The sequence below is a fragment of the Balaenoptera acutorostrata genome, chromosome 20 (assembly GCF_949987535.1).
Source record: "Balaenoptera acutorostrata chromosome 20, mBalAcu1.1, whole genome shotgun sequence".
NCBI lineage: Eukaryota > Metazoa > Chordata > Mammalia > Artiodactyla > Balaenopteridae > Balaenoptera > Balaenoptera acutorostrata.
Window position 1 is genome coordinate 25,897,445 of NC_080083.1, and position 27,499 is coordinate 25,924,943.

The 27,499-nt window shown below is 36.2% G+C and overlaps 2 protein-coding genes across 3 annotated transcripts in view; one reads left to right on the forward strand and one right to left on the reverse strand.

Annotated features, from left to right (window-relative positions):
- PPM1E (protein phosphatase, Mg2+/Mn2+ dependent 1E) overlaps nucleotides 1-27,499 on the reverse strand; it is a 208,234-nt gene that overhangs the window by 128,358 nt on the left and 52,377 nt on the right. The gene's annotated exons all lie outside the window — the stretch shown is intronic.
- LOC103000785 (deoxyuridine 5'-triphosphate nucleotidohydrolase, mitochondrial-like) lies at nucleotides 20,187-20,764 on the forward strand. Its single transcript, XM_028168537.2, is given in 2 exon segments — nucleotides 20,187-20,562; nucleotides 20,565-20,764. Coding segments are annotated over 2 exon segments (492 nt in total). The 5' UTR covers nucleotides 20,187-20,204; the 3' UTR covers nucleotides 20,699-20,764.

Genomic DNA, 27,499 nt, shown 5'->3' on the forward strand with positions numbered 1-27,499 from the left:
GATATATGTACAACAAGGATGAACCTTTAAAACATTATGCTAAATTAAAGAAATTATTCCCAAAGAACCACCTATTGTGTAATTTCATTTATATGAAATACCCAGAATAGGCAAACCCACAGGGACAGAGGTACATTAGTGGTTGCCTCCATCTGGGGGCTGGGGGAGATTGGGGGAGATAACTAAAGGATGTAAGGTTTCCTTTTGCAGTGATGAAAATGTGATTGTGATGGTTGCACAACTCTGTGAATATACTAAAAGCCATTGAAGTGTATACTTTAAGTGGTATGTGAATTGTACTGAATGTGAATTATATAACAATAAAGCTATTTTTAAAAGATTAAATAAGACAATGCTTATAGCACCTTGGAAGTGCTCAATAAATGTAGGCTGATGATGTTACTAATATTGTTGCTTCCAGAAGAAAATACATTTAATGTCATTTTTTTCTTGCATGTAATTGATGAGAATCATCTACACCCTTAATCTCAAAATTGTAAAACCATTATGTAATACAGAGGAAACGTTAAGAAATCTCAGCAATGGTCTAATAACCTAAACTCCTATAAATATTTAAAACAATCAGAAATAATAACAACATTTATAACAATCAGAAATAATAACAGTGATACCAATGAAGTCTTCCTCAACTACTTCAGGTGCAGTTTACTGCTTCTTCCTCTGTAATTTATCTATTTGTATTTCCATCACATCATTATCTATTGTATATGACATTTTTCCCACTAAAGTGTGAGTTCTATCAGAGCAAGGACTACGTCCATTCGTTTCTGTATCCTTTGGGAGAGCATATTGCAATGCTGGTACACAGTAAGTGCTTAATAAATGTTTATTGAATGAGCATTTAACTAAAAAAAAAACTAATTTCTCCCTTGCAATCTAAAATGATAGATAGTAAGCAATAATTTTATCATATAATTGGATTAAATGTACCTTTAAAGTACTCTCCTCCTTCAATATAGCTTATCTTTGAGGTTCTGCTGGATTTTCGTTGCCATAACAACCTGAGTAAACCCTTTATTGCTGTAGATATCTGTAGCTATTTATAAATGCAACAGCTGGATCTGTCCAGCTAAATTCTTTTATAAGACACAAAAGGAGTTTTCATTTGTTCTGAATAAACTTGAGAAAAATGTCAGGGACCATTAAAAGTAAAACATTTTTATATTTTAAAATATACTATAAACTATATAGAATGTCAGAAAATGCCTGCCAGCATTGTTTCCTGAAGAAATATCAATATAAACACGAAGCTTTTAAACTGTCAACCTTTTTCTGAATTGAAATATGCTTAGATATTTTAAATGAATTTCTTCTCTCCATAGTTAAAAAAAAAAAGTGAGACAATCCACAAAGAAGTAAACATTAGCATTTACACAAAACAACATTTATCAGCAGCTAAGGCAAATTAAATTCATTCAGAAAAATAGAATAAATATTTTATAGCTGAATCCTTTCTCTTTTCAAAATGATTATATTGGTTTAATTAAAATGACTAATAATATTTAGACTGGAGAAATGTCTATCTTCTCTGACATGAGTTTTTGAGTACACAACGATTTAAAAATAAAAGGTTTATTCTTCAGCACGCAGCAGTTGATTAGCAGTTCTTACATAGAGTGCCCATGCTACACAGTCTCACAAAGTGTTGGCTCAACAGATCACTCAGATTAAGACCTCTATATTTAGGTCAACCTACAGTTTTTAATCACAGGAAAAAATAAGTTTTAAATTACGTATAAATAAAATTTTTGACTGATATTGTTACATTTTTCTACCCTGAATTGTGATTTTCATCTATGTGCTCATCTCCTTTCAAACCCCTTTCTCCAATTATAATTCATATGTTTTAAAAGCAAATATAGTATCTTAAACATCAGTATATTTGGGGATAGTCTATTAATTTGTATGAAAATTAAGTTTCCACCTTGTCTATATTTAACATAATCTATGCTTAATTTTACAAAATTAAAGAATGTACAAAAGACAATTTCCTAAGGAAATAAAATTAAGAACCAAACAACCGGCAATCCAAACAGCAGCAGCAATGTTATTTCCAAATTTCATAGGTTAACAATAGATGCATAAGAACTATTCTCCTATATTCATTTCTGTTGTAGTTTGATATAAAACATATCCAATTATTAAATGAGGCCTTTTCCCTTTCACCTAAATCTTTTGGAGAACAGCATAATTACAATTCTAAGAAACTATTCCTGTGCCTGGAATTTCAAGTAAGTCTGCCTTTCATGCAAGTAGCCACATGATTATTTTCCTGTTACTTTTATAGTTCCTTTCCTGCCCATTCCTTGAACAATTTATCAGAAGTGCTTATATGGCAGAAATATGTCCATTTAAGCTTCTCTTCAACTAGATACAATTTTCCTTGGGTGACAAAAATGAAATTAAGACTTTATTCTTATACTTTGCCTTTATAGTTTAAAAAGTGCTCACATACACTATATTATCTGGTGTACAAATAATGTGCTGACATAGGTAAGAGAGATATTATTCTCATTTTGAAAATCAGAAAAAAATAGGCTAGAAGGGTTTGCCCTAGGTCAAACCAGAAGAGCAAGAATAATCAGAACTCAGCTCTCCTGACATACCTTTTTCACAACACTTTGCTGCCTTCCTATTTTAAGTGACAAGGCGGAAAGAGTGGTGCAACTGACTTTGGCAGCCTGCAGTTGTTACAGACCCTGAACAACAAAATCAATTACAATCTATATTCTTCAGCAGCAAGTCCTGGCAGTATGGCAGACCTGTCTGACATCATAGGTTTATCAACCAGAGGCTTAAACTTATGCTTGTTATAATCAGAATTTCCCTACAGGGAAAAAAGAAAAAGCACATTGTTTTCCAGAAAAGAACCACCTATGAGACCCAAACTTTCACATTTTCTATTCATGGCCAATCAGTGTTTAAAATAGGAATTATCTTAATCAAAGAGCAAGTTTATAAATGCCTATGGGCTATACCTTTAGGAATGTGAATACACTCTATTTTTAGGAAACACTTAAATACTAGTATGAGGCCAGAACAAAATGGAAATGGAAATAGAAAATGGAAACAGAAGAACGTCCAACTTTGACATTCTTCCTACCAGCTAACAATATGGCAAATGCTTTTTTTTTAATATATTTTCTTTTTTTACTTATTTTTTCTTTTTCTTTTTTTTTTTTTTTTGCCCGTGCCATGCAGCTTTTGGGGTCTTAATTCCCTGACCAGGGATTCAACCTGGCCATGGCAGCGAAAGCACCGAGTCCTAACCACTGGACAGCCAGGGAATTCCCACAAATAATTTTGATTTGTTCTAACCTTAAATATTAGCTAAACCCATAACAAAATCAGAGGCAGGCTCATATTCTCTCCTGCTTTGGGGGAGGAGGGGGACTGGGGTGAGAGGGTGAGAGAGAGAGAGAGTGTGTTAGCAACTATCCTTCTAAGTAAACAACCCACCACTGCTCACATTTTATAACACCTGTTCCTATTCACATACTTGTTTATCTCATTCAGTGCCTTGTTTCAGTGCCTCCTTTCTTTGATCTATTTTCCACATTATTTTTGTTTTGTTTTTGTTTTTGCTGTCGTTACTTGCCCACCTCCATTATTATATCTTTCTTTCCACCTCTCTTTTTAGTAATCCTCATCTCTATCTGGGCAGTCTTTATCTTCTGCCTGCCAGATTCCTCCCTGATGCTGCCATCTCAACTCCCACTTAAAGCTTTGCCTTCACCAACTCATGCCTTAAAATGCTTTAAAATTATCTTACTTTTTCCTTGATCACCTTTCAAAATCTTTACCTGGATGCATCTCACATAGTTATTAGAAAAGCTAACTGATTAAAGTAGTTTGTACTAAAAGGTGCATAACTCTTGAATAACTGGTGTCATTACAGACGGAATGAGGGGAGAAACTTAGGAAAGGACAGTTTTCACACAATTCAGCTCACTCCCATCCCTGCCTCTAGCAAAGAATAATGGAGTTAGTAAGCCTAAGAAAACCCTTTCACCAATCCCATCAGTTCTTAAAATAAGTTCCCTTCACTGTTGAAGAGGACTTTAGTTATTATTCTATTTCCATCTCTTCTTCTAGTTTCCTGAGGCCCTAATATTTGCTCTACAATGAAGAGTCCATTTCTATTATATTGGGAAAGTACCCACTTGCTCTAAGCTAAGTTAAATCAAACACCTAAAGTGTTTATACAAAGATATATGATTATTCTGGCCCCTGAGTGGCACCCACTGGAAAAGAGGCTTGAATGTAGGAATCTTCATATTAAAATGAAATTGCTTCTTCTTTTTCTAGTGAACTCCTTCCTCCTAATCAGGTGACTATAAAAACACAAAGTTTAGCTGAAGGACATTAATATTAATTTTTTATATATATACCTATAGAGAGAGAGAGATAGAGTATAATCACTTATAGGGATTGCTTACCAGTTACACTTGAAACATCATACCTTACAGTTAGAATTAAGTACACCATTAAGTGTTTCAGACTAAGTCATGTTTTGTTTTATTATAACACAAAATTTAGTATCATAGTTTGTTATTCATACAGCACAGTAATCAGTAGGACTATTGCTACTAACTCCTAATTATGACTTATCCCCGCAAGTAATTTCATTTATTCATGATATACTTTAAATGTATTTATTTTTAAATACTTATTTGTATACCTAAATGAAATAACTTAGCACATAGACAATAATTCTGTTGAGCTTTTAGCACAACTAGGACACTATGATGAAATAATTGATGGGAACTCAAAATGGATTAAAGACTTAAATGTAAGATCTGAAACCATAAAACTCATAAAAGAAAATATGGAGAAAAAAGGATATTAGTCTTGGCAATGATCATTTTGGACTTGACACCAAAAGCACAGGCAACAAAAGTAAAAATAGACAAGTGGCACTACATCAAACTAAAAAGTTTCTTCACAGTAAAGGAAATAATCAACAAAATGAAAAGGCAACCAACAGAATGGGGGAAAATATTTGCAAGTCATACTTTGATATCTAAAATAAATAGCAAAAAAAAAAAAAGCCAACAAAACAAAACAAACAAAAAAAAGCAACCTGATTAAAAATGGACAAAAGACCTGAAGAGACATTTTTCCAAAGAATACAAAGAGATGGGCAACAGGTACATGAAAAGATGTTCAACATCACTAATCATCACGGAAATGCAAATCAAAACCACAATGAGCTATCACCTCATACCTGTTAGAATGACTATTATCAAAAAGTCAAAAGATAACAAGTGCTCAGATGTAGAGAAAAGGAAACCCCTGTGCACTGTTGGTGGGAATGTAAACTGCTACAGCTGTTATGGAAAACAATATGGCAGTTCCTCAAAAATTTAAAAATAGAACTACCATATGATACAGCAATCCCACTTCTGGGTGTATATCCAAAGGAAATAAAATCACTATCTTGAAGAGACATATTCACTCCCATGTTCACTGCATTACTCATAGTAGCCAAGATATGGAAACAACCTAAGTGTTAATGGACTGATCAATGGATAATGAAAATAGATATATATATATATATATAATTATTATTTAGCCTTAAAAAAGAAGTAAATCCTACTATGTGTGACAACATGGATGAATCTGGAGGATGTTATGCTAAATAAGCCAGATGCAGAAAGATATATATCATATTAACTCACTTATATGTGGAGTCTTTTAAAAAACAACAAAAAAAAAGGTCAATCTCACAGTGAGAGAGAGCAGAATGGTAATTACCAGAGACCAGGGGGTAGGGGAAAACAGGAAATATTGATCAAAGGGTACAAGTACAAGTTATAAAATGAATAAATTCACAGCATGGTAACTATAGTTAATGATAATGTATTGTACTTGAAATTTGTTAAGAGAGTAAATCTCAAGTGTTCTTACCACAGAAGAGTAAGTATGGGAGGTGATGGATATGTTAATTAGTTTGCTTGTGGTAATTATTTTATAATGTATACATATATCAAAACATCAGATGTATACCTTAAATACATATTTTTGTCAAAAATACACAAAAAATTTTTTAATTTTAAAAATAGTAATGTGTATTCAGTCTCCATTTTATTCATTCTAACTTATTCAAATATTTTGTTAGCGTTTTAAAGTTATGTATATATGTGTTTTCTATTTACAGCATAATAGGTACATTCCTTTAAGACATTGATCATGTCTTATATAGTTGATTCCCAAGTAATAAGTAATCTGAAACAGAAAAATAACATTTATTGCACATTCAAATGGGTCCTGGATTTAGTTTAGCACATCACACATATTCTATTATTTAATCCTCCTAGCAATCCTGTTAGGATTTCTATTTTCCTGATAAGAAACTTGAGGTTTGAGAGGTTAAGTGCCTTGCTCAAGGTTACATAATTAGTAAGTGGAGCCAGAATTAATTCCAAGTCCTTCTGATACTGAAATCCATGCCCTTTATCACTGTTTTATTGTTTCTCATCTATTCAAGAAAAACATGTAATTAGAAGTATGGCTATGGAGAGTCAACAACCATAACAACATTTATAGTACAAGATTTCATCATCTTATTTGATAAGGATTTATAAAGAGAAAAGAGAGCTTTACAAATTTATTCACCAAGGACTTACTGAGCACTTAGTATGTACTAGGCATTGTTCAAAGATTCCTGTCATTATGGAGCTTACATAAAGAGGTATTTCCAGGAAGCAAGAAAGTTTCAAGAAAGTGAGAGAGGCACTACAAAATGACAAAGTACAAAATGGAGACAGTAACCATCAATAGTAAATTTTACCCAGGATCTATGTAATCTAATATCACTGGCTTATATATGGATTGCTAATGCATGAGATACCAAGAAGATACTGAACTTGGGGACTATATTAAATAAAAGCTTATACTAATTAAAGTCTGTATATGGAAATAAGTAGCCCGCAAATATCTATAATTAAAATCAATTATCTTTTTCCCTGTATCCTTACAATAGTAATCTGAAGTGGTTTGGGCTCACCTTTACTGTAAATTCATTAAGATAGGAATAAAGATACATTTATTATCTTTGTTAGTGCCAACAAGTAGTCACTAAAATATGTTTTTGGGTAAAGATGTTCTGAATTAAATATGAATCTACTACTTGTTAGCTTGAGTGGCCTTAGGTAACTTATTTAACCTCTCTGTATGCCTCATGTTCCTCACCTGTAAAATAAAGATAATGAAGAGCTCCTACTTGGTGGTTGCTATGAGGGTTGAATTAGATAATGTGTTTAAAGTACTTAGCACAGAGTCTGGACACAGTAAGTATTGAATAAAATTTATCTGTTATTAAATACTATCTCTTTTTCACCCTGTTTAATATTATTTACTTTTTAACTAAGGTACTCATAATGGACTAGATCCAGTACAAATTTAACTTTAGGAAAAAAAAGAGAGTTTATTCCTCTTGGGAAACTCAAGTACTTTCTAGGAGACAAGCAAAATTTAGTGTTTTATTACCATACAAGTTTCAGAATGCTTGGAAACCCTGAGTGTTAACTAGTTTGAGAAGTGGCATAATTTATTTATAGCATGTTTCACTTGCTGGAATGTAAGAATTTTTCTAGCTTCTCAGTGGATGTATATCAAAGAAATGGCTACTTAACACTTCCTTCAGAAATCAAGGATTCTTCAATATACGCAAATCAATCAATGTGATACACCATATTAACAAATTGAAGGATAAAAACCACATGATCATCTCAACAGATGCAGGAAAAGCTTTTGACAAAATTCAACACCCATTTATGATAAAAACTCCCCAGAAAGTGGGCACAGAGGGAACCTACCTCAACATAATAAAGGCCATATATGACAAACCCACAGCCAACATCGTTCTCAATGGTGAAAAACTGAAAGCATTTCCTTTAAGATAAGGAACAAGACAAGGTTGCCCACTCTCACCACTATTATTCAACATAGTTTTGCAAGTTTTAGCCACGGCAATCAGAGAAGAATAAGAAATAAAAGGAATCCAAATCAGAAAACAAGAAGTAAAACTGTCACTGTTTGCAGACGACATGATACTATACATAGAGAATCCTAAAGATGCTACCAGAAAACTACTAGAGCTAATCAGTGAATGTGGTAAAGTAGCAGGATACAAAATTAATGCACAGAAATCTCTTGCATTCCTATACACTAATGATGAAAAATCCAAAAGAGAAATTAAGGAAACAATCCCATTTACCACTGCAACAAAAAGAATAAAATACCTAGGAATAAACCTACCTAAGGAGACAAAAGACCTCTGGGCAGAAAAATATAAGACTGATGAAAGAAATTAAAGATGATACAAACAGTTGGAGAGATTATACCATGTTCTTGGACTGGAAGAATCAACATTGTGAAAATGACTATACTACCCAAAGCAATCTACAGATTCAATACAATCCCTATCAAACTACCAATGGCACTTTTCACAGAACTAGAACAAAAAAGTTTCACAATTTGTATGGAAACACAAAAGACCCCGAATAGCCAAAGCAATCTTGAGAAAGAAAAATGGAGCTGGAGGAATCAGGCTCCCTGACTTCGGACTATACTACAAAGCTACAGTAATCAAGACAGTATGGCACTGGCACAAAAACAGAAATATAGATCAATGGAACAGGATAGAAAGCCCAAAGATAAAACCATGCACATATGGTTACCTTATCTTTGATAAAGGAGGCAAGAATATACAATGGAGAAAAGATAGCTTCTTCAATAAGTGGTGCTGGGAAAACTGGACAGCTTCATGTGAAAGAATTAAATTAGAACACTTCCTAACACCATACACAAAAATAAACTGAAAATGGATTAAAGACCTAAATGTAAGGCCAGATACTATCAAACTCTTAGAGGAAAACATAGGAAGAACACTCTTTGACATAAATCACAGCAAGATCCTTTTTGACCCACCTCCTAGAGAAAGGGAAATAAAAACAAAAACAAATGGGACCTAATGAAACTTCAAAGCTTTTGCACAGCAAAGGAAACCATAAACAAGACGAAAAGACAACCCTCAGAATGGGAGAAAATATTTGCAAACGAAGCAACTGACAAAAGGATTAATCTCCAAAATATACAAGCAGCTCATGCAGCTCAATATCAAAAAAACAAACAACCCAATCCAAAAATGGGCAGAAGACCTAAATAGACATTTCTCCAAAGAAGATATACAGGTTGCCAACCAACACATGAAAGGATGCTCAACATCAATAATCATTAGAGAAATGTAAATCAAAACTACAATGAGGTATCACCTCACGCCAGTCAGAAAGGCCATCAGCAAAAAATCTACAAATGCTGGAGAGGGTGTGGAGAAAGGGAACCCAACTGCACTGTTGGTGGGAATGTAAATTGATACAGCCACTATGGAGAACAGTATGGAGGTTCCTTAAAAAACTAAAAATAGACTACCATATGACCCAGAAATCCCACTCCTGGGCATACACCCTGAGAAAACCATAATTCAAAAAGAGACATGTGAGGTGGGGATGGTGGTGTGCTGATTTGGGCGATTGGGATTGACATGTATACACTGATGTGTATAAAACTGATGCCTAATAAGAACCTGCAGTATAAAAAAACAAACAAAACAACTAATACTAAACTTTCATTGGGTTATTTGTATGGAAATATGTTAATATAAATGTTTCAGACATTACATGAAATTTCTAAAAATCTTATATGTGTATGGAAATATGTATGGAAATATGTTAATATAAATGTTTCAGACATTACATGAAATTTCTAAAAATCTTATATTTGTATTTGTATGGAAATATGTATGGAAATATGTTAATATAAATGTTTCAGACATTACATGAAATTTCTAAAAATCTTATATTTGTATTTGTATGGAAATATGTATGGAAATATGTTAATATAAATGTTTCAGACATTACATGAAATTTCTAAAAATCTTATATTTGTAGTTGTATGGAAATATGTATGGAAATATGTTAATATAAATGTTTCAGACATTACATGAAATTTCTAAAAATCTTATATTTGTATTTGTATGGAAATATGTATGGAAATATGTTAATATAAATGTTTCAGACATTACATGAAATTTCTAAAAATCTTATATTTGTATTTGTATGGAAATATGTATGGAAATATGTTAATATAAATGTTTCAGACATTACAGGAAACGTCTAAAAATCTTATATGTTCTGGTATAATGTTATAAGTAATAATCCTAGTTATTACTTTAAAATGTATATCTCAGAAATAACTAATTTTCTTGTCAACTGCGTTATTATGAACTTTCATCAAATCTTTAACCATGGTCATTTTTAAGTCTTTTGTCATTTACAGACAGTTCTGGGTGTACTCTGATGATTTTGCAAATATGTTCCTATAAAAGGGTTTCATCTTCAAGAAATTCATGGAAAAGACTCTGACAAGTACAGGTTTCTGGTAACTGACTGTACTGCTGAACTGAATGAATAAGCATTTTCAGAACTCTAATGAAAAACTGATGAACTCATAAAAGTGCTAACAAAAGATCAAGATGAAAAAAAGAAATTAATTACATGGGACTGAGTGAACTGATGAGGATGAGTATAATTTTTGTGACTTTCTGTCTGAATTAAAAAAAAAAAATCCCACAAGGACTCAGAGGAAAAGAATATACAAATCAATTTTCACTGCAAAGTAAAGGAGCTGTTACAGTGGAGGATTACTGGACTGAATGTCAATATTATGACATAGTATAAGTGTGTTTCATGTTTGGTAATTGCAATCATTGTTGCTTTTGTTGTGGTCATCCATGTACAATGCTTGGTGTCAGTCTATTTATCTCTTGTAAAAATAAAATACACTGTGTGTGTGTGGAAAAAAAAAAAAAGAAACTGAGGTACATAAAAGTTAAAAAAAAAAAAAAGAGACATGTACCACAATGTTCACTGAAGCACTATTTACAATAGCCAGGACATGGAAGCAACCTAAGTGTCCATCAACAGATGAATGGATAAAGAAGATGTGGCACGTATATACAATGGAATATTATTCAGCCATATAAAGAAATGAAATTGCGTTATTTGTAGTGAGGTGGATGGACCTAGAGTATGTCATACTGAGTAAAGTAAGTCAGAAAGAGAAAAACAAATACCGTATGCTAACACATATATACAGAATCTAAAAAAAAAAAAAAAAAAGGTTCTAACAAACCTAGGGGCAGGACAAAAATAAAGACACAGACGTAGAAAGTGGACTTGAGGACACAGGGCGGTGGAAAGGGTAAGCTGGGACGAAGTGAGAGAGTAGCACTGACATATATACACTGCCAAATGTAAAATAGATAGCTAGTGGGAAGCAGCTGCATCGCACAGGGAGATAGATCAGCTCGGTGCTTTGTGACCACCTAGAGGGGTGGGAGGGAGGCGCAAGAGGGAGGGGATATGGGGATATATGTATACATATAGCTGATTCACTTTGTTATACAGCAGAAACTAACACAACATTGTAAGGCAATTATACTCCAATAAAGATGTTAAAAAAACAAAACAACAACAAATAAACACTTCCTTCAAATTTACAGAAATGAAAAACCACAAAGTACTAAAAAGGCAAATCTAGAAATGTTATTGCTCCTAAATAACACATTTATAAAATTCTAAGCCATCTTCATATGTTAAAATGAAAATAGTATATTTTCAAAAATAGGTAGCAAAAAGCCTTCCAAAACTATCTTTTAAAACGTAACACCTGGTGCCGTCACTGTGAAAAAGTTTGGCGATTCCTCAAAGTTAAACACAGAATTATCATATGATCCAATAATTCCACTCCTAGGTATACACCAAAAAGAGTTGAAAGCAGGGACTCAGATAATTTGTACACCAAAGTTCACAGAAGCATTATTCACAATAGTCAAAAAGTGGAAATAGCACAAGTGTCCATTAACAGATAATGGATAGAGAATTCCCTGGCGGTCCAGTGGTTAGGACAGCACACTTTCACCGTTGAGGGCCCAGGTTTGATCCCTGGTGGGGGAACTAAGATCCCACAAGCCATGCAGCGTGGCCAGGAAAAAAAACAAAAAAACGATAATGGATAAACAAAACATGGTACATACATAAACAGAGTATTATTTAGCCATTAAAAGATGAGAGTCTGATACATGCTAGAACATGAATAACCTTGAAAACATTATGCTAAGTGAAATAAAACTGACACAAAAGGACATACATTGCATGACTCCACTTACATGAATGAGGTACAGAACTGGCAAATTCATAGAGATGGAAAGTAGATTTGAGATTACCAGGGGCAGAGGGAAAGGCAGGGAATGGACAGTTACTATTTAATGGGTACAGAGTTTCTGTCTGAGATGATGAAAAAGTTCTGGAGATAGCGGTGACAGTAACACAACACTATGATTATATTTAATGCCTCTGAACTCTGAATTGTACACTTAAAAATAATTAAAATTAATTTTATGTTATATATATCTTACCACAGTAAAAATTTTTTTGAAAAACAAAATGCAAGTCGAATGTATACGTTATATAGAATAAAGAGAAATATTTTCAAATGTAGAAATTAGAGGACATCATTTGTTCCAAATGACAACTATAAAAACTTTATTTTAACATTGAGAGTGGGAGAACAGAATTATGTATGGCAGTTCAACATCAAAATATTCTCACAACAATGATTAGCAAATAATATCCTAAAAACAGCAATTAATTTATTATTCCTAAACCAAGACTCAAAAGGAATGTCAAAAATCAGCCCTAGTAGATAATCAAAATTTGATTTACATAATCTGATATGAAAACTCTTCAAAGCACTGAGAAAAAAACAAAAAAATTAAAAATATGCCTTGAGATGCTTCCCTGATGGTGCAGTGGTTAAGAATCCGTCTGTCGATGCAGGGGACATGGGCTCGAGCCCTGGTCCGGGAAGATCTCCCATGCCATGGAGTAACTAAGCCCGTGTGCCACAACTACTGAGCCTGCACTCTAGAGACCGCGAGTCACAACTACTGAGCCCGCATGCCACAACTACTGAAGCCCACACGCCTAGAGCCCGTGTTCCGCAACAAGAGAGGCCACCGCAATGAGAAGCCCGTGCACCACAAGAAGAGTAGCCCCTGCTCACCGCAACTAGAGAAAGCCCGCCCAGCAACGAAGACCCAATGCAGCCAAAAATAAATACATAAAATAAAATAAACCATGAAAACTGCAGAAAAACGACTGATAAAAATCTCCAAATATTAAAAAAAAAAAAAAAGCCTTGAAAGGAACAGCATTAACAAAGCTATAACTAAGTAAAGTCAAGAGAAAGCCCATATTCACTTCACCCCTTCTGGGTATCTCTAGCAGAACATATGCTTTTTCCCAATTATTAACTGCATTCAAGAACGATACAGTGGTGGTCTGATGTGGCAGGGATCAAAATCAGGACAGCACTACTTCCATATGCTAATTCTGAAGAGAGCCAAAGCAGTATACACTCTCCAGGTAAAAATCCTAGCTTACACAAACACAAATCACATGAGACACTGAATAACAGTACCATCAATTTAAACTTCAAGCTTTCTATCATGTTGTGTTTAAGACTGCTGGATAGAGTGGCACTCAGTTATAACCATGTCTCAGCCATAATTTCCAGTTAACACTGATTTTAAGGAGTTCAAAACATCATTCAAGATTTCACTCTGACTTACACAACTAACTGAGAATTCTGAAGTTAAGGGCAAAGGTTTACGTGGTTTACCCAAGAAATCAATGGCAATAACTTTAAAAGGGAATGAGAGGAAAGTGGATGGACTTTTACCATTGAACATCCACATGCACTAAGTTAGAACTATTACCATGCTGTGAATAAATATTTCCTATAACTCACGTACTATTCCTTAAAACAACCTATACCACGTAAGTGCAGAGCTCAAGGGCGCACCATTCATATCCCAGTCTCTGTCAGGAGTAAGCAAACTCTGGGCTGTGGGCCAAATCTGGCTCAACACCAGTTTTTGTAAGTGAAATGTTATTAGAATACAGCCACACCCATGTCTTTACATACTGCCTATGGCTGATTTTGTGCTACAACAGCAGGGCTGAGCAGTTGAGGCAGATACCTTGTTGCTTGGAAAGCCTAAAACACTTACTATCTGGCCCTTCATAGAAAAAAACTGCCAATCCCTAGTCTGCGCGAATGCTGCCCCTTTAATAATGCAGCTTATGTAGCATCCCTGGAAACAAACTACTGAAGAAGGTACCATCCATATTTGACAGATGAGAAAATTAATACTCAGTAATATCAAGTAAGCTCACGAAACTTAAGTGACAAAGTCAACTTTCAAATCCAGTTGACTTTGTCACTTAAAAACTAATATTAGAGAAATGGGTATGAAAACTACAATGAGGTACCGCCTCACACCAGTCGAACTGCCATCATCAAAAAATCCACAAACAATAAATGCTGGAGAGGGTGTGGAGAAAAGGGAACCCTCCTACACTGTTGGTGGTAACGTAAACTGGTGCAGCCACTATGGAAACTGTATGGAGGTTCCTTAAAAAGACTAAAAGTAGAGTTACCATATGATCCAGCAATCCCACTCCTGGGCATATATCCGGAGAAAACTCTAATTTGAAAAGTTACATGCACCCCAATGTTCATAGCAGCACTGTTTACAATAGCCAAGACATGGAAGCAATCTAAACGTCCATATATATATAGAATATTACTCAGCCACAAAAAGAACGAAATAATGCCATTCACAGAAACATGGATGGACCTAGAGATTATCATACTAACTGAAGTAAGTCAGACTGAGAAGAACAAGTATTATATCACTTATATGTGGAATCTTAAAAAATTATACAAATGAACTTTTCAAAACAGAAAGACTCACAGACGTAGAAAACAAACTTGGGACTTCCCTGGTGGTCCAGTGGTTAAGACTCCACGCTCCCAATGCAGGGGACCCAGGTCTGATCCCTGGTCAGGGAACTAGATCCCGCATGCTGCAACGAAAGAGCCCACATGCCACAACTAAAAGACCCCAAATGCTGCAACTAAAAAAGATCCCACATGCTGCAACGAAGATCCTGTGTGCTGCAACTAAGACCTGGCGCAGCCAAATAAATTTAAAAAATAAAAATAAAAAATAAAGAAAAAAAGAAAACAAACTTATGGTCACCAAAGGGGAAGGGGGAGGGATGAATTAGGAGTTTGGGATTAACAGATACAAATTACTATATATAAAACAGATAGATAGGACTTCCCTGGTGGTCCAATGGTTAAGAATCCGCCTTCCAATGCAGGGGACACAGGTTCAATCCCTGGTCAGGGAACTAAGATCCCACGTGTCACGGGGCAACTAATAAGCCTGTGCACTCTAAAGCCTGTGTGCCACAACTAGAGAGCCTGCCTGCCGCAACTACTGAGCTTGCGAGCCCTGGAGCCCACGCACCACAGCTGGAGAGAAGCCCACGCACCACAACTAGAGAGAAGCCCACGCAACAAAATATCTCACATACTGCAACGAAGATCCTGCAACTAAGACCTGATGCAGCCAAAAACAAAAAAATAGATAGGGACTTCCCTGGTGGTCCAGTGGCTAAGACTCTGCGCTCCCAATGCAGGGGGCCCAGGTCCAATCCCTGGTCAGGGAACTAGATCGCACATGCCACAACTAAGAGTTCACATGCCGCAACTAAAGATCCCATATGCCACAACTACAAATCCTGCATGCTGCAACAAAGGTCCCGCACATGGCAACGAAGATCCCGTGTGCTGCAGTTAAGACCCAGCACAGCCAAATAAATAAATATTTTTTAAAAAATAATAAAGTAAAATAGATACACAACAAGGACCTACTGTATAGCACAAGGAGTATATTCAATATCTTCTAATAACCTATAACGGAAAAGAATCTGAAAAAGAATACATATTCATATACATATGTATATCTGAATCACTTTGCTGTACACTTGAAACTAACACAACATTGTAAACTAACTATACTTCAATTAAAAAAAGTAAATTAAAAATCCAGATATTTCCACTAAATCACACAAGACCATGTATAAATTGGGGCTAGAAATAATACCTCCCATAGCTGTTCTTATAAGTCTCAAACAAGTACATGAAAATATTTGAGAAATGTTAGTTGTTACTAACATTACAGAGTAAAAATTAAATACTCATATAGTTTGGCCTTACATTCTCCTTTATCCTTCCATAAAATCAGGGCTTTAACCATGCATGCCTTCACATTTACCAATCCCCCAAAATGAGATCCTCACACTCCTATTCTCAACACCTGCCATCTATCCGAATACTACTCCTTTTCCAGAATCAACTTAAATGCCACATTCTTTCTGACACCTTCTCTGATTCTCTAATCAATCTTCATTGCTCTTTCCTATGTTCCCCTATGGCACATTACTGCAAATTCTGTTTAACATTCGTTTAATTCTATTTTCTATTATTTACTGATCCTATTTCTCCCACTGGATTTTACATTACTTAAAAGACTATTTCTTATTCATCCTTATATCCACCTCCATCTCCCTCCCTGACTAGAGTGTCTGTCAAAGTTTCCTGTACAGGGACTTCTCTGGTGGCGCAGTGCTTAAGAATCCACCTGCCAGCTCCCTGACTTCAGACTATACTACAAAGCTACAGTAATCAAGACAGTATGGTACGGGCACAAAAACAGAAACATAGAGCAATGGAACAGGAGAGAAAGCCCAGAGATAAACCCATGCACATATGGTCACCTTATGTTTGATAAAGGAGGCAAGAATATACAGTGGAGAAAAGATAGCCTCTTCAATAAGTGGTGCCGGGAAAACTAGACAGCTACATGTAAAAGAATGAAATTAAAACACTCCCTAACACCACACACAAAAATAAACTCAAAATGGATTAAAGACCTAAATGTAAGGCCAGATACTATCAAACTCTTAGAGGAAAACATAGGCAGAACACTCTATGACATAAATCACAGCAAGATCCTTTTTGACCCACCTCCTAGAGAAATGGAAATAAAAACAAAAATAAACAAATGGGACCTAATGAAACTTAAAATCTTTTGCACAGCAAAGGAAACCATAAACAAGACAAAAAGACAACTCTCAGAATGGGAGAAAATATTTGCAAATGAAGCAACTGACTAAGGATTAATCTCCAAAATATACAAGCAGCTCATGCAGCTCAATATCAAAAAAACAAACAACCCAATCCAAAAATGGGCAGAAGACCTAAATAGACATTTCTCCAAAGAAGATATACAGATTGCCAACAAACACATGAAAGAATGCTCAACATCATTAATCATTAGAGAAACGCAAATCAAAACTACAATGAGATATCACCTCACATCGGTCAAAAAATCTACAAACAATAAATGCTGGAGAGGATGTGGAGAAAATGGAACCCTCTTGCACTGTTGGTGGGAATGTAAACTGATACAGCCACTATGGAGAACAGTATGGAGGTTCCTTAAAAAACTAAAAATAGAACTACCATACGACCCAGCAATCCCACTACTGGGCATATACCCTGAGAAAACCATAATTCAAAAAGAGTCATGTACCACAATGTTCACTGAAGCACTATTTACAATAGCCAGGACATGGAAGCAACCTAAGTGTCCATCAACAGATGAATGGATAAAGAAGATGTGGCACATATATACAATGGAATATTACTCAGCCATAAAAAGAAATGAAATTGAGTCATTTGTAGTGAGGTGGATGGACCTAGAGTCTGTCATACAGAGTGAAGAAAGAGAAAAACAAATACCGTATGCTAACACATATATATGGAATCTAAAAAACAAACAAAAAAAAATGGTCATGAAGAACCTAGGGGCAAGATGGGAATAAAGACGCAGACCTACTAGAGAATGGACTTGAGGACACGGGGAGGGGGAAGGGTAAGCTGGGACAAAGTGAGAGAGTGGCACTGACATATATACACTACCAAATGTAAAATAGGTAGCTAGTGGGAAGCAGCCGCAGAGCACAGGGAGATCAGCTCGGTGCTTTGTGACCACCTAGAGGGGTGGGATAGGGAGGGTGGGAGGGAGGGAGATGCAAGAGGGAAGAGATATGGGGATATATGTATATGTATAACTGATTCACTTTGTTATAAAGCAGAAACTAACACACCATTTTAAAGCAATTATACTTCAATAAAGATGTTTAAAAAAAAGTATATTTTTGAAATATATGTTCAAAATATAATGAAATATAATTTGAGATAAGAAAAAAAAAAAAAAAAGAATCCGCCTGCCAATGCAGGGGACATGGGTTCAAGCCCTGGTCCAGGAAGATCCCACATGCCGCAGAGCAACTAAGCCTGTGTTCCACAGCTACTAAGCCTGCACTCTAGAGCCCGCAAGCCACAACTACTGAGCCTGAGTGCCACAACTACTGAGCCCGCGTGCCACAACTACTGAAGCCCGAGCGCCTAGAGCCCATGCTCCGCAACAAGAGAAGCCACCGCAGTGAGAAGCCCGCACACTGCAACGAAGAGTAGCCCCCGCTTGCCACAACTAGAGAAAGCCCACGTGCAGCAACAAAGACCCAACACAGCCAAAAATATATAAAAAAAAAAAAAAGTTTCTTGTACATAGTAAATATACACTGAATTGGACTCCTGACATTATATACCTACTTCTGCTCTATATTCCAATCTGTTGCTTATTACACCAAGCTAGGTTGCCTCCAGTACATCTGTCCACTGCTCAAAAAAGGCAACAAGAAAGCCAGAAAACTCTTCTAAATGAAATATACAAAGATTTTTCAATTTCTACAATGTTCACTGTGATATTCAATATGAACTCCTCTCTATAATTTAGTAATATTTCTTTAAAAGACTAATGATTTCATCAGGTTTATCAGTAGAATTTATTCCCTCATTTAATCTTTATACCAAATTGTTCATATTTAAATCCTCTCACAAATAAACACAATGTTCCAACTCAGCTGTTGGCGGCAGAATGTGTTCACAATGAGCAACCCCTACTATCCTGGCAAGAATTACAGGACTAGCTAATTACAGGACTAGTACAGTCTCTCATATCTGTTTTCACTGGGATAAGGAACAATATGGATATATCAAAAAGCAAATGGCCCAGAAAGACATCTTAGGATTTTTCCATAGATATGCAAGTCCCACTAAGTTGACTTAAATTGGGCTTTTCTCCACCATGTGCACAGTTTTTCTATGATAGTAAGAAAAATGCCAGAATATGAGGTTTTCACGAGAAATAGGATAAAAAGGTCCCATTGTACAAGCTAGTCAAGACAAAAGTATTTTAAATAAGCTGGAGATTTATATGGGCCTGAAGTTTGACATAAAGAAGATAGAGATACACAAACAAAATAGAAGACAGTCTCTCCCATAAAAGAGCCTGGGTTTTCTCTGGGGGGAAAACATATGAAACATATGAAATAACTTCAGAATAATAATGAATATCATATCTTAATGCTGGTGATTCAAAATATTTCTCTCATCTCACTGCTACATCACAGATTAGAACCGTTGCCCTAAATAACCCATACATTATTTGGTCCTTAAGACTGAGCCACAGAAACTGAAGGAAAGGAGGAGATTATTTTCAGTTTTCATGAATTGTATTCCACTTCATGAATTGTATTCTCTTCTCCAGCTAATGATATGAACTTTAAAAAGAAAATGTACATTAGAGGAACAGCACAAATGCATTCACTTTATGCCTGCTAATCAATAATTAGTAATATCTTACAGAGACAGGTAAAACAGGACACTTCACACTTAGATGCCTACAGTTTAAGACAACAGTTAACCACACAAAGGATGTGACAATGCAAAGAATGAATTCTAAAATTTCTATTTTAAAAGACAGTCTCATTTTATATTGCTGTAGATACATTATTTCTCCTAATTTTTCCTAATTAATTAACTAAAAATATCTTATATCTTCCATTTCAGGCAAATAGAACACTAATGTACCCTGAAAAAAAACCTTATAAGTCACCTAAAAATGCTGGCTAAACTATGAAAACTATCTTGAGATAAATGAACATAAACTCACAATCAAAATCACAAAACAGGGGCGGGGAGTTGTTGGCGGGAAGTTTAGAACCGGTGCGCTGCGCTCATCCTGCTCTCTCCTGTTCCGCCTGCTTCCTCTTGTGCTCACATTCTGCCCTGCCATGTCCTGCTCTCAAGAGGCACAAGTCATCTCCCCCAGCAAACGGGCCCGGCCTGCGGAGGAGGGCGGCATGCGGCTCCGCTCTGTCCGGCTTTCGGAGCATGCCACCGCTCCGACCAGGGGGTCCGAGCGTGCCGCGGGCTATGACCTATACAGTGCCTATGATTACACAGTACCACCTATGGAGAAAGCCCTTGTGAAAACAGACATTCAGATAGCTCTTCCTTCTGGGTGCTATGGGAGAGTAGCTCCACGTTCTGGCTTGGCTGCAAAACACTTCATAGATGTAGGAGCTGGTGTCACAGATGAAGATTATAGAGGAAATGTTGGTGTTGTACTGTTTAATTTTGGCAAAGAAAAGTTGAAGTCAAAAAGGGTGATCGAATTGCACAGCTCATTTGTGAACGGATATTTCACCCAGAAATAGAGGAAGTTCAAGTTTTAGATGACACTGAAAGGGGTTCAGGAGGTTTTGGTTCCACTGGAAATAATTAAAATTTATGCCAAGAACAGAAAATGAGAAAATATACTTTTTCCTTGAAAATAAAGACTTTGCTTAAAGTGAAAAAAAAAAATCACAAAACATAGGAAACAAGCCACTGTGATTAAGGGTCAGCAAAAATAATAAACATGAAACTCATGCCCACAAAGACAGTGAAAATTAATAGCTGCAGAATAACATTTCAAGAAACAAGAAAGGATATAAAAATATGAATAAGGAACAAACTCCATTCAATAAGCAGGCAGATTTGAAAAGGAACGTGATAGAATTTCTAGAAACTGGATATATAATTAAAATTAGAAACTTGGTAGACAGGTTACACAGCAGGATAGATGAACCTAAAGTGAAAATTCACAGTTTAAACTAGAAGAGAGATCTAAAGAATTACTCAGATACAAAATGGAGACATAAAAGAGACGAAGTTAAAAGACAAAGAGGAGGGGCTTCCCTGGTGGCGCAGTGGTTGAGAATCTGCTTGCTAATGCAGGGGCATGGGTTCGAGCCCTGGTCTGGGAAGATCCCACATGCCGCGGAGCAACTAGGCCCGTGAGCCACAACTACTGAGCCTGCGCGTCTGGAGCCTGTGCTCCGCAAGAAGAGAGCCCACAATAGTGAGAGGCCCGTGCACCGCGATGAAGAGTGGCCCCCACTTGCCACAACTAGAGAAAGCCCTCGCACAGAAACAAAGACCCAACACAGTCAAAAATAAATAAATTAAAAAAAAAAGACAAAGAGGAAGAAGTAAGAATGTTTAATAATCTAATTAATGTTTAATCCAATTAGAGTTACAGAAGAAGAAAACAGAGAGACTAGACAAGAGGCGATATTTGAAGAAATAATGGCTAAGTTTTCAAGCTTGATGAAAACCATAGATTCTCACATTCAGGGAACCCAACAAATCACAAACAACATAATAAAAAAAGAAAACCACCCTATATACAGTGTGGGGGAAACTGGAAAAACCAAAGGCATAGAAAATATTTTAGAGGCCACAAGAGAGAAAAAACAGATACCTGATAAACAGACCGACAGCTGATTTCTCAACAGCAACAATAAAACTCAGAAGACAGAGGAATAATAACTATAAAAGAGCTAAAAGAATAACCACCAACCTGGAGTTGAAATACATAAAACAATCTTTAAAGTGTGAGAGCAAATAATGACATGATCAAACAAACAAAAACTGATAGCATTAAGTACTGAGACCCTTTTTAAAAAATATATATATACATTTATTTACTTAATTTATTTATGTATTTGGCTGCACCGTGTCTTAGTTGCAGATCTTCGTTGGGGCATGGGATTTTGTTAGCTGCAGCATGCGGGAAACTTTTAGTTGCGGCATGCAGGATCTTCAGTTGCGGCATGGAACTCTTAGCTGCGGCATGCATGTGGGATCTAGTTCCCTGACCAGGGATTGAACTCGGGCCCCCTACGTTGGGAGCATGGAGCCTTAACCACTGGACCACTAGGGAAGTCCCCTAAGAGATCTTTAAGCGCACTTCTAAATTATGTACTTTAGTAAGAAGGGAATTTGGAAGAAAGGTCTATCTTGAGATGCAGGAATTCTAACAACAACAAAAAGATAAACATGAATAAATCTAAACAAACATCTATTTATAAAATGATAACAATGATGTCTACTTTGTAGAATTAAATTTTTAAAAAATAGAACTAAAATATCAGACAACAAACAATCACCCTTAAGGAAAATTTATCAGCATTTAAACATTCAGAAGTCTTTGTCATATAAGGAAACTGGGTAAATATATCGATTAACTTTGGGTTTTAGGTTAAATATGCATGTTAACATTTTTAGAATAACCAGTAAAAGAAATATATTGTGTATATATTCCAAAGAAGGACAAGAAAAAGAAAACAAGGAGGAGGAAGGGAGGAGGAAGAGAGGAGAAGAACCATAAGAACAACAACAACAAGCAGAGAAAGTGTGACAATAAAAAACATAAAAGATGGTAGAAATAAACCTGCTATATCAGTAATAAAAGAAACTATAAATGGACTAACATCTATAATTAAAAAGACTGTCAATCTAGATTTTTTAATATTAAAATCCAACTATAGGGACTTCCCTGGTAGCCCAATGGTGGCTAAGACTCCACGCTCCCAATGCAGGGAGCCTGGGTTCGATCCCTGGTCAGGGAACTAGATGCCACATGCCGCAACTAAGAGTTCGCATGCAGCAACCGAAGATCCCACATGCCGCAACTAAAGATCCCACATGCCTCAACAAAGATCCTGCATGTGGCAACGAAGATCCCACGTGCTTCAACTAACACCCAGTATAGCCAAATAAATAAATATTTTTTAAAAATCCAACTATATATGTTCTCAAAAGACATCTAAAATATAAGAAAAGAGATTGACAGTAAACGGATGAGTAAAGTTGTACCAGACAATACTAACCAATATTAATATCAAACAAGATAAACTTTTGCGCAAAAAGTATTACTAAAGTAAAGAGGGTCACTACATGATGGAAGGTTCAATTCACCAGGAAGACATAACAGTTCTAAACTTGTGTGTAACTAATGGCCAAATGCCAGAATATATAAAGCAAATACCAACAGAATTACATGAATAAATCAATAAATTCACTATCATAATAGAAGAAATTATAACTCATCTCTCAGTAATTGATAGATCAGACATAAAAATCAGTACAGATACTAAAAATGTGAATGATATAATTAACAAGTTTTATTTTATAATCGTATTTAGCAATGTACCCAACAACTAGGGCATAAACATTCTGTTCAAGCACACATGAAATATTTTTGAGAACTGACTATACAATAGGCCATAAAGCAAGATTCAATAGATTTCAAAAACTGCATCATATACAGACCGTATTTTCTGACCACTATTCAATTAAGTTAAAAACTAATAACAAAAAGTATAACTATGATAGAGAATAGTTTAATAGAGAAGCAAACAACTGATTAGGGAAAATTCTTCTTCACAGAAAAATTCAGCTATTGGATGCAGAAGTAATGACAGAATTAGACAGTCACCATTTTCAACAATTAATGAGATATGAATGTAGGCAATTATCATCAATGGCAGCTAAAACCATTAGGTGAAAGTCTAAATGATCAGGTTGACAATAACTGAAACTTTGGACCAAGCTTAACATTAAAAAAAAAAAAAAAGACATTATTTGCCTTCTGCTGGAATGCAATATAAAATACAAAGCACCACCTATGAACTGTTCTTGACAAAGACTCAAACCTAAGTCAGATCAAGCCTCTAGATCTGCACTGCCCAATCGCGTAGTCACTAACTAGTCACCTGTGGCTACTGAGCACCTGAAATACACCCACTCTGAATTGAGATATGCTGTAAGTGTAAATTACACAACAGATTTCAAAAAATAAGAAAGAATGTAAAATATAATTATTTATATTGAGTACATAAATGATAATATTTTTGATATCTTGGGTTGACTAAATGTGTCAAAACTAATTTCACCTTTTTCTTTTTTAATGCAGGTATTAGAAATTTTTAAATTAATTATGTGGCTTGCATTTGTGTTTCATGTTATATTTCTACTGGACAGCATGTGCTGCTCCAGAACTACCTACCATTTTACAAAAAACATTTTACAGATTACCAACAAATGATCTGGTTTCTTCAACAAATAGGTGGCAAGAAAAAAATGGAGGGTCAGGAAATTGTTACAGATTATAAGAGATTTAAGAGACATATCAAAATAATGCAAAGTATAGATTGCTTTGAATAGTGCTTTGAAAACTGACTGAATGTTAGATGACACTAAAGAATTATTGTTAATCTCTCTAGGTGTGAAAATGGTATCGTAGTTAAGCTTTTTGAAAAGAGACCTTTGGGACTTCCCTGTTGGCACAGTGGTTAAGAATCCACCTGCCAATGCAGGGGACACGGGTTCGATCCCTGCTCCAGGAAGATCCCACATGCCGCGGAGCAACTAAGCCCGCATGCCACAACTACTGAGTCTGTGCTCTAGAGTCCGCGAGCCACAATTACTGAGCCCACGTGCCACAGTTGCTGAAGCCCGTGCACCTAAAGCCTGTGCTCTGCAACAAGAGAAGCCACCGCAATGAGAAGCCCATGCACCACAACAAAGAGTAGCCCCCGCTCGCCGCAACTAGAGAAAGCCGACGCGCAGAAACGAAGACCCAATGCAGCCATAAATAAATAAATTAAAAAGAGACCTTAGAGGGCTTCCCTGGTGGCGCAGTGGTTGAGAATCTGCCTGCTAATGCAGGGCACACGGGTTCGAGCCCTGGTCTGGGAAGATCCCACATGCCACGGAGCAACTAGGCCCGTGAGCCACAATTACTGAGTCTGCGCGTCTGGAGCCTGTGCTCCGCAACAAGAGAGGCCGCGATAGTGAGAGGCCCACGCACCGCGATGAAGAGTGGCCCCCACTTGCCACAACTGGAGAAAGCCCTCGCACAGAAACGAAGACCCAACACAGCCATAAATAAATAAATAAATAATTAAAAAAAAAAAAAAAAAAAGAGACCTTAGACCTTGGAGACACATACATACTTACAAACTTATGAAAGAAATGAAATTATGTCTGAGATAGGTTTTAAAATAATCCAGGGGAGAGGTTAGACAGAATTTGGAGGAAACGGAAAATAAGATTGACCAAATTGGCTGTTTTGGAGTTATTGTTCTATTTTCTTGACTTTGTGTATTTACTTTTAAATGTCCATAATAAAAAGATTTTTTGGTGTGTCTACCAGATTAGTAGTTGCCTGGGGCCAGGGGTGGGTACAGAGTGCCAGTGGGTACAAGGTTTCTTTTTGAGGTGATGAAAATGTTCTAAAATTAGATTGCGATGATGGCTGCACAACTGAAAATTTCCTTAAAAGCACTGAACTGTACTGTACACTTAAAATGGGTGAATTTTATGGAATGTAAATTATACCTCAATAAAGCTGCTTTTTAAATTGACAGTATTCTCTCTCTCTCCAACACACACACCCCTAAAAATAAATCTAACAAAAGAGTATGAGATCTTTATAAAGAAAATTATAAAATTTGATTGAAAGACACTAAAGCCCTAAATAAATGGAGAAATATATTATCTTCATGAAAATTCTTTTCAAAATGACCCATAAATTCAAAGTAATTAAATATAAGTTCAATAACAATCCAGCAGGACTTCTCATAAGACTTGCAAGCTGATCCTAAGGTTTATACGGAAGAGCAAAGAACCATGAATAGCCAAAACATTCCTGAAGAACACTTCTAAAGCAGGTGACCCTACTAGATGTTAAGGCTTATTTTAAAACTACAGTAATTAAGCCAGAACAAAATTGGTGCATAGATAAACAAACACATTTAAAATAATAGAAAGCTCAGAAATAGGCCTGTGAAAATGTGAAGACTTGATAAAGGTGGCATTACAGATCAATGGGGACAGGACAGAATACACATACATAGGTGTATATACAAACACACACATACACACACCCCTAGGAGTAGAATTGCTGGATCAAAGGACATGTGCAGCTTCAATTTTACCAGATAATACCAAAATATTTTCAAAAGTGACTGTACCGGGCTTCCCTGGTGGCGCAGTGGTTGAGAATCTGCCTGCCAAGGCAGGGGACACGGGTTCGAGCCCTGGTCTGGGAAGATCCCACATGCCACGGAGCAACTGGGCCCGTGAGCCACAACTACTGAGCCTGCGCGTCTGGAGCCTGTGCTCCGCAACAAGAGAGGCCGTGATAGTGAGAGGCCCGCGCACCGCGATGAAGAGTGGCCCCCACTTGCCACAACTAGAGAAAGCCCTCGCACAGAAACGAAGACCCAACACAGCCAAAAATAAATAAATAAATAAATAAATAAAAACAAGAAATCTCTTTATTAAAAAAAAGAAAAAAAAGTGACTGTACCAGTTAACATTCCCAACTCTAATTTCTACAAATCTGGTAAGTGTAAAAATTCTGTTTCATTGAATTTACCACTTGCATTTCTTTGATCTCTAATGAGGGTGAGCATCTTTTTAGTATTTCTTGGCTACTCTTGTTTCCTCTTTGTGATGTGCCTGTTCCTGTAATTTGTCTATTTATCTACAGAGTTGTCTTTCCTTATTGATTTGTGGGAGTTCTTTCCTTTATCAGTTATATGTGTTACAACTATCTTCTCCGAGTTTACATCTTGTCTCTGCATATTTTTATATTCTTTTTTAAAACTGGGATATAATTCACATATTATAAAACGTACTCACTTAAAGTATTCAAAATTCAATGTTTTAGTATATTCACAGAGTTCTGCAAACATCACCACTATCTAATTTCAGAACATTTTCTCACCTTAACAGCATTAACCAAAAAGCCCATTTTTACTTTATATATCAACCACTACTTAAATATTCCTTACATTTAAAATTGAGCAACAGGACTTCCCTGGTGGCGCCGTGGTTAAGAATCCTCCTGCCAATGCAGGGGACATGGGTTCGATCCCTGGTCCGGGAAGATCCCATATGCCACGGAGCAACTAAGCCCGTGTGCCACAACTACTGAGCCTGCACTCTAGAGCCCGCAAGCCACAACTACTGAGCCCGTGTGCCACAACTACTGAAGCCCATGCGCCTAGAGCCCACGCTCCACAACAAGAGAAGCCACCGCAATACGAAGTCCGTGCACTGCAATGAAGAGTAGCCCCCGCTCGCCGCAACTAGAGAAAGCCCACGCACAGCAACGAAGACCCAACACAGCCAAGAATAAATAAATAAATAAATTTAAAAAAAATTGAGCAACAAAATATTATATTCGGTT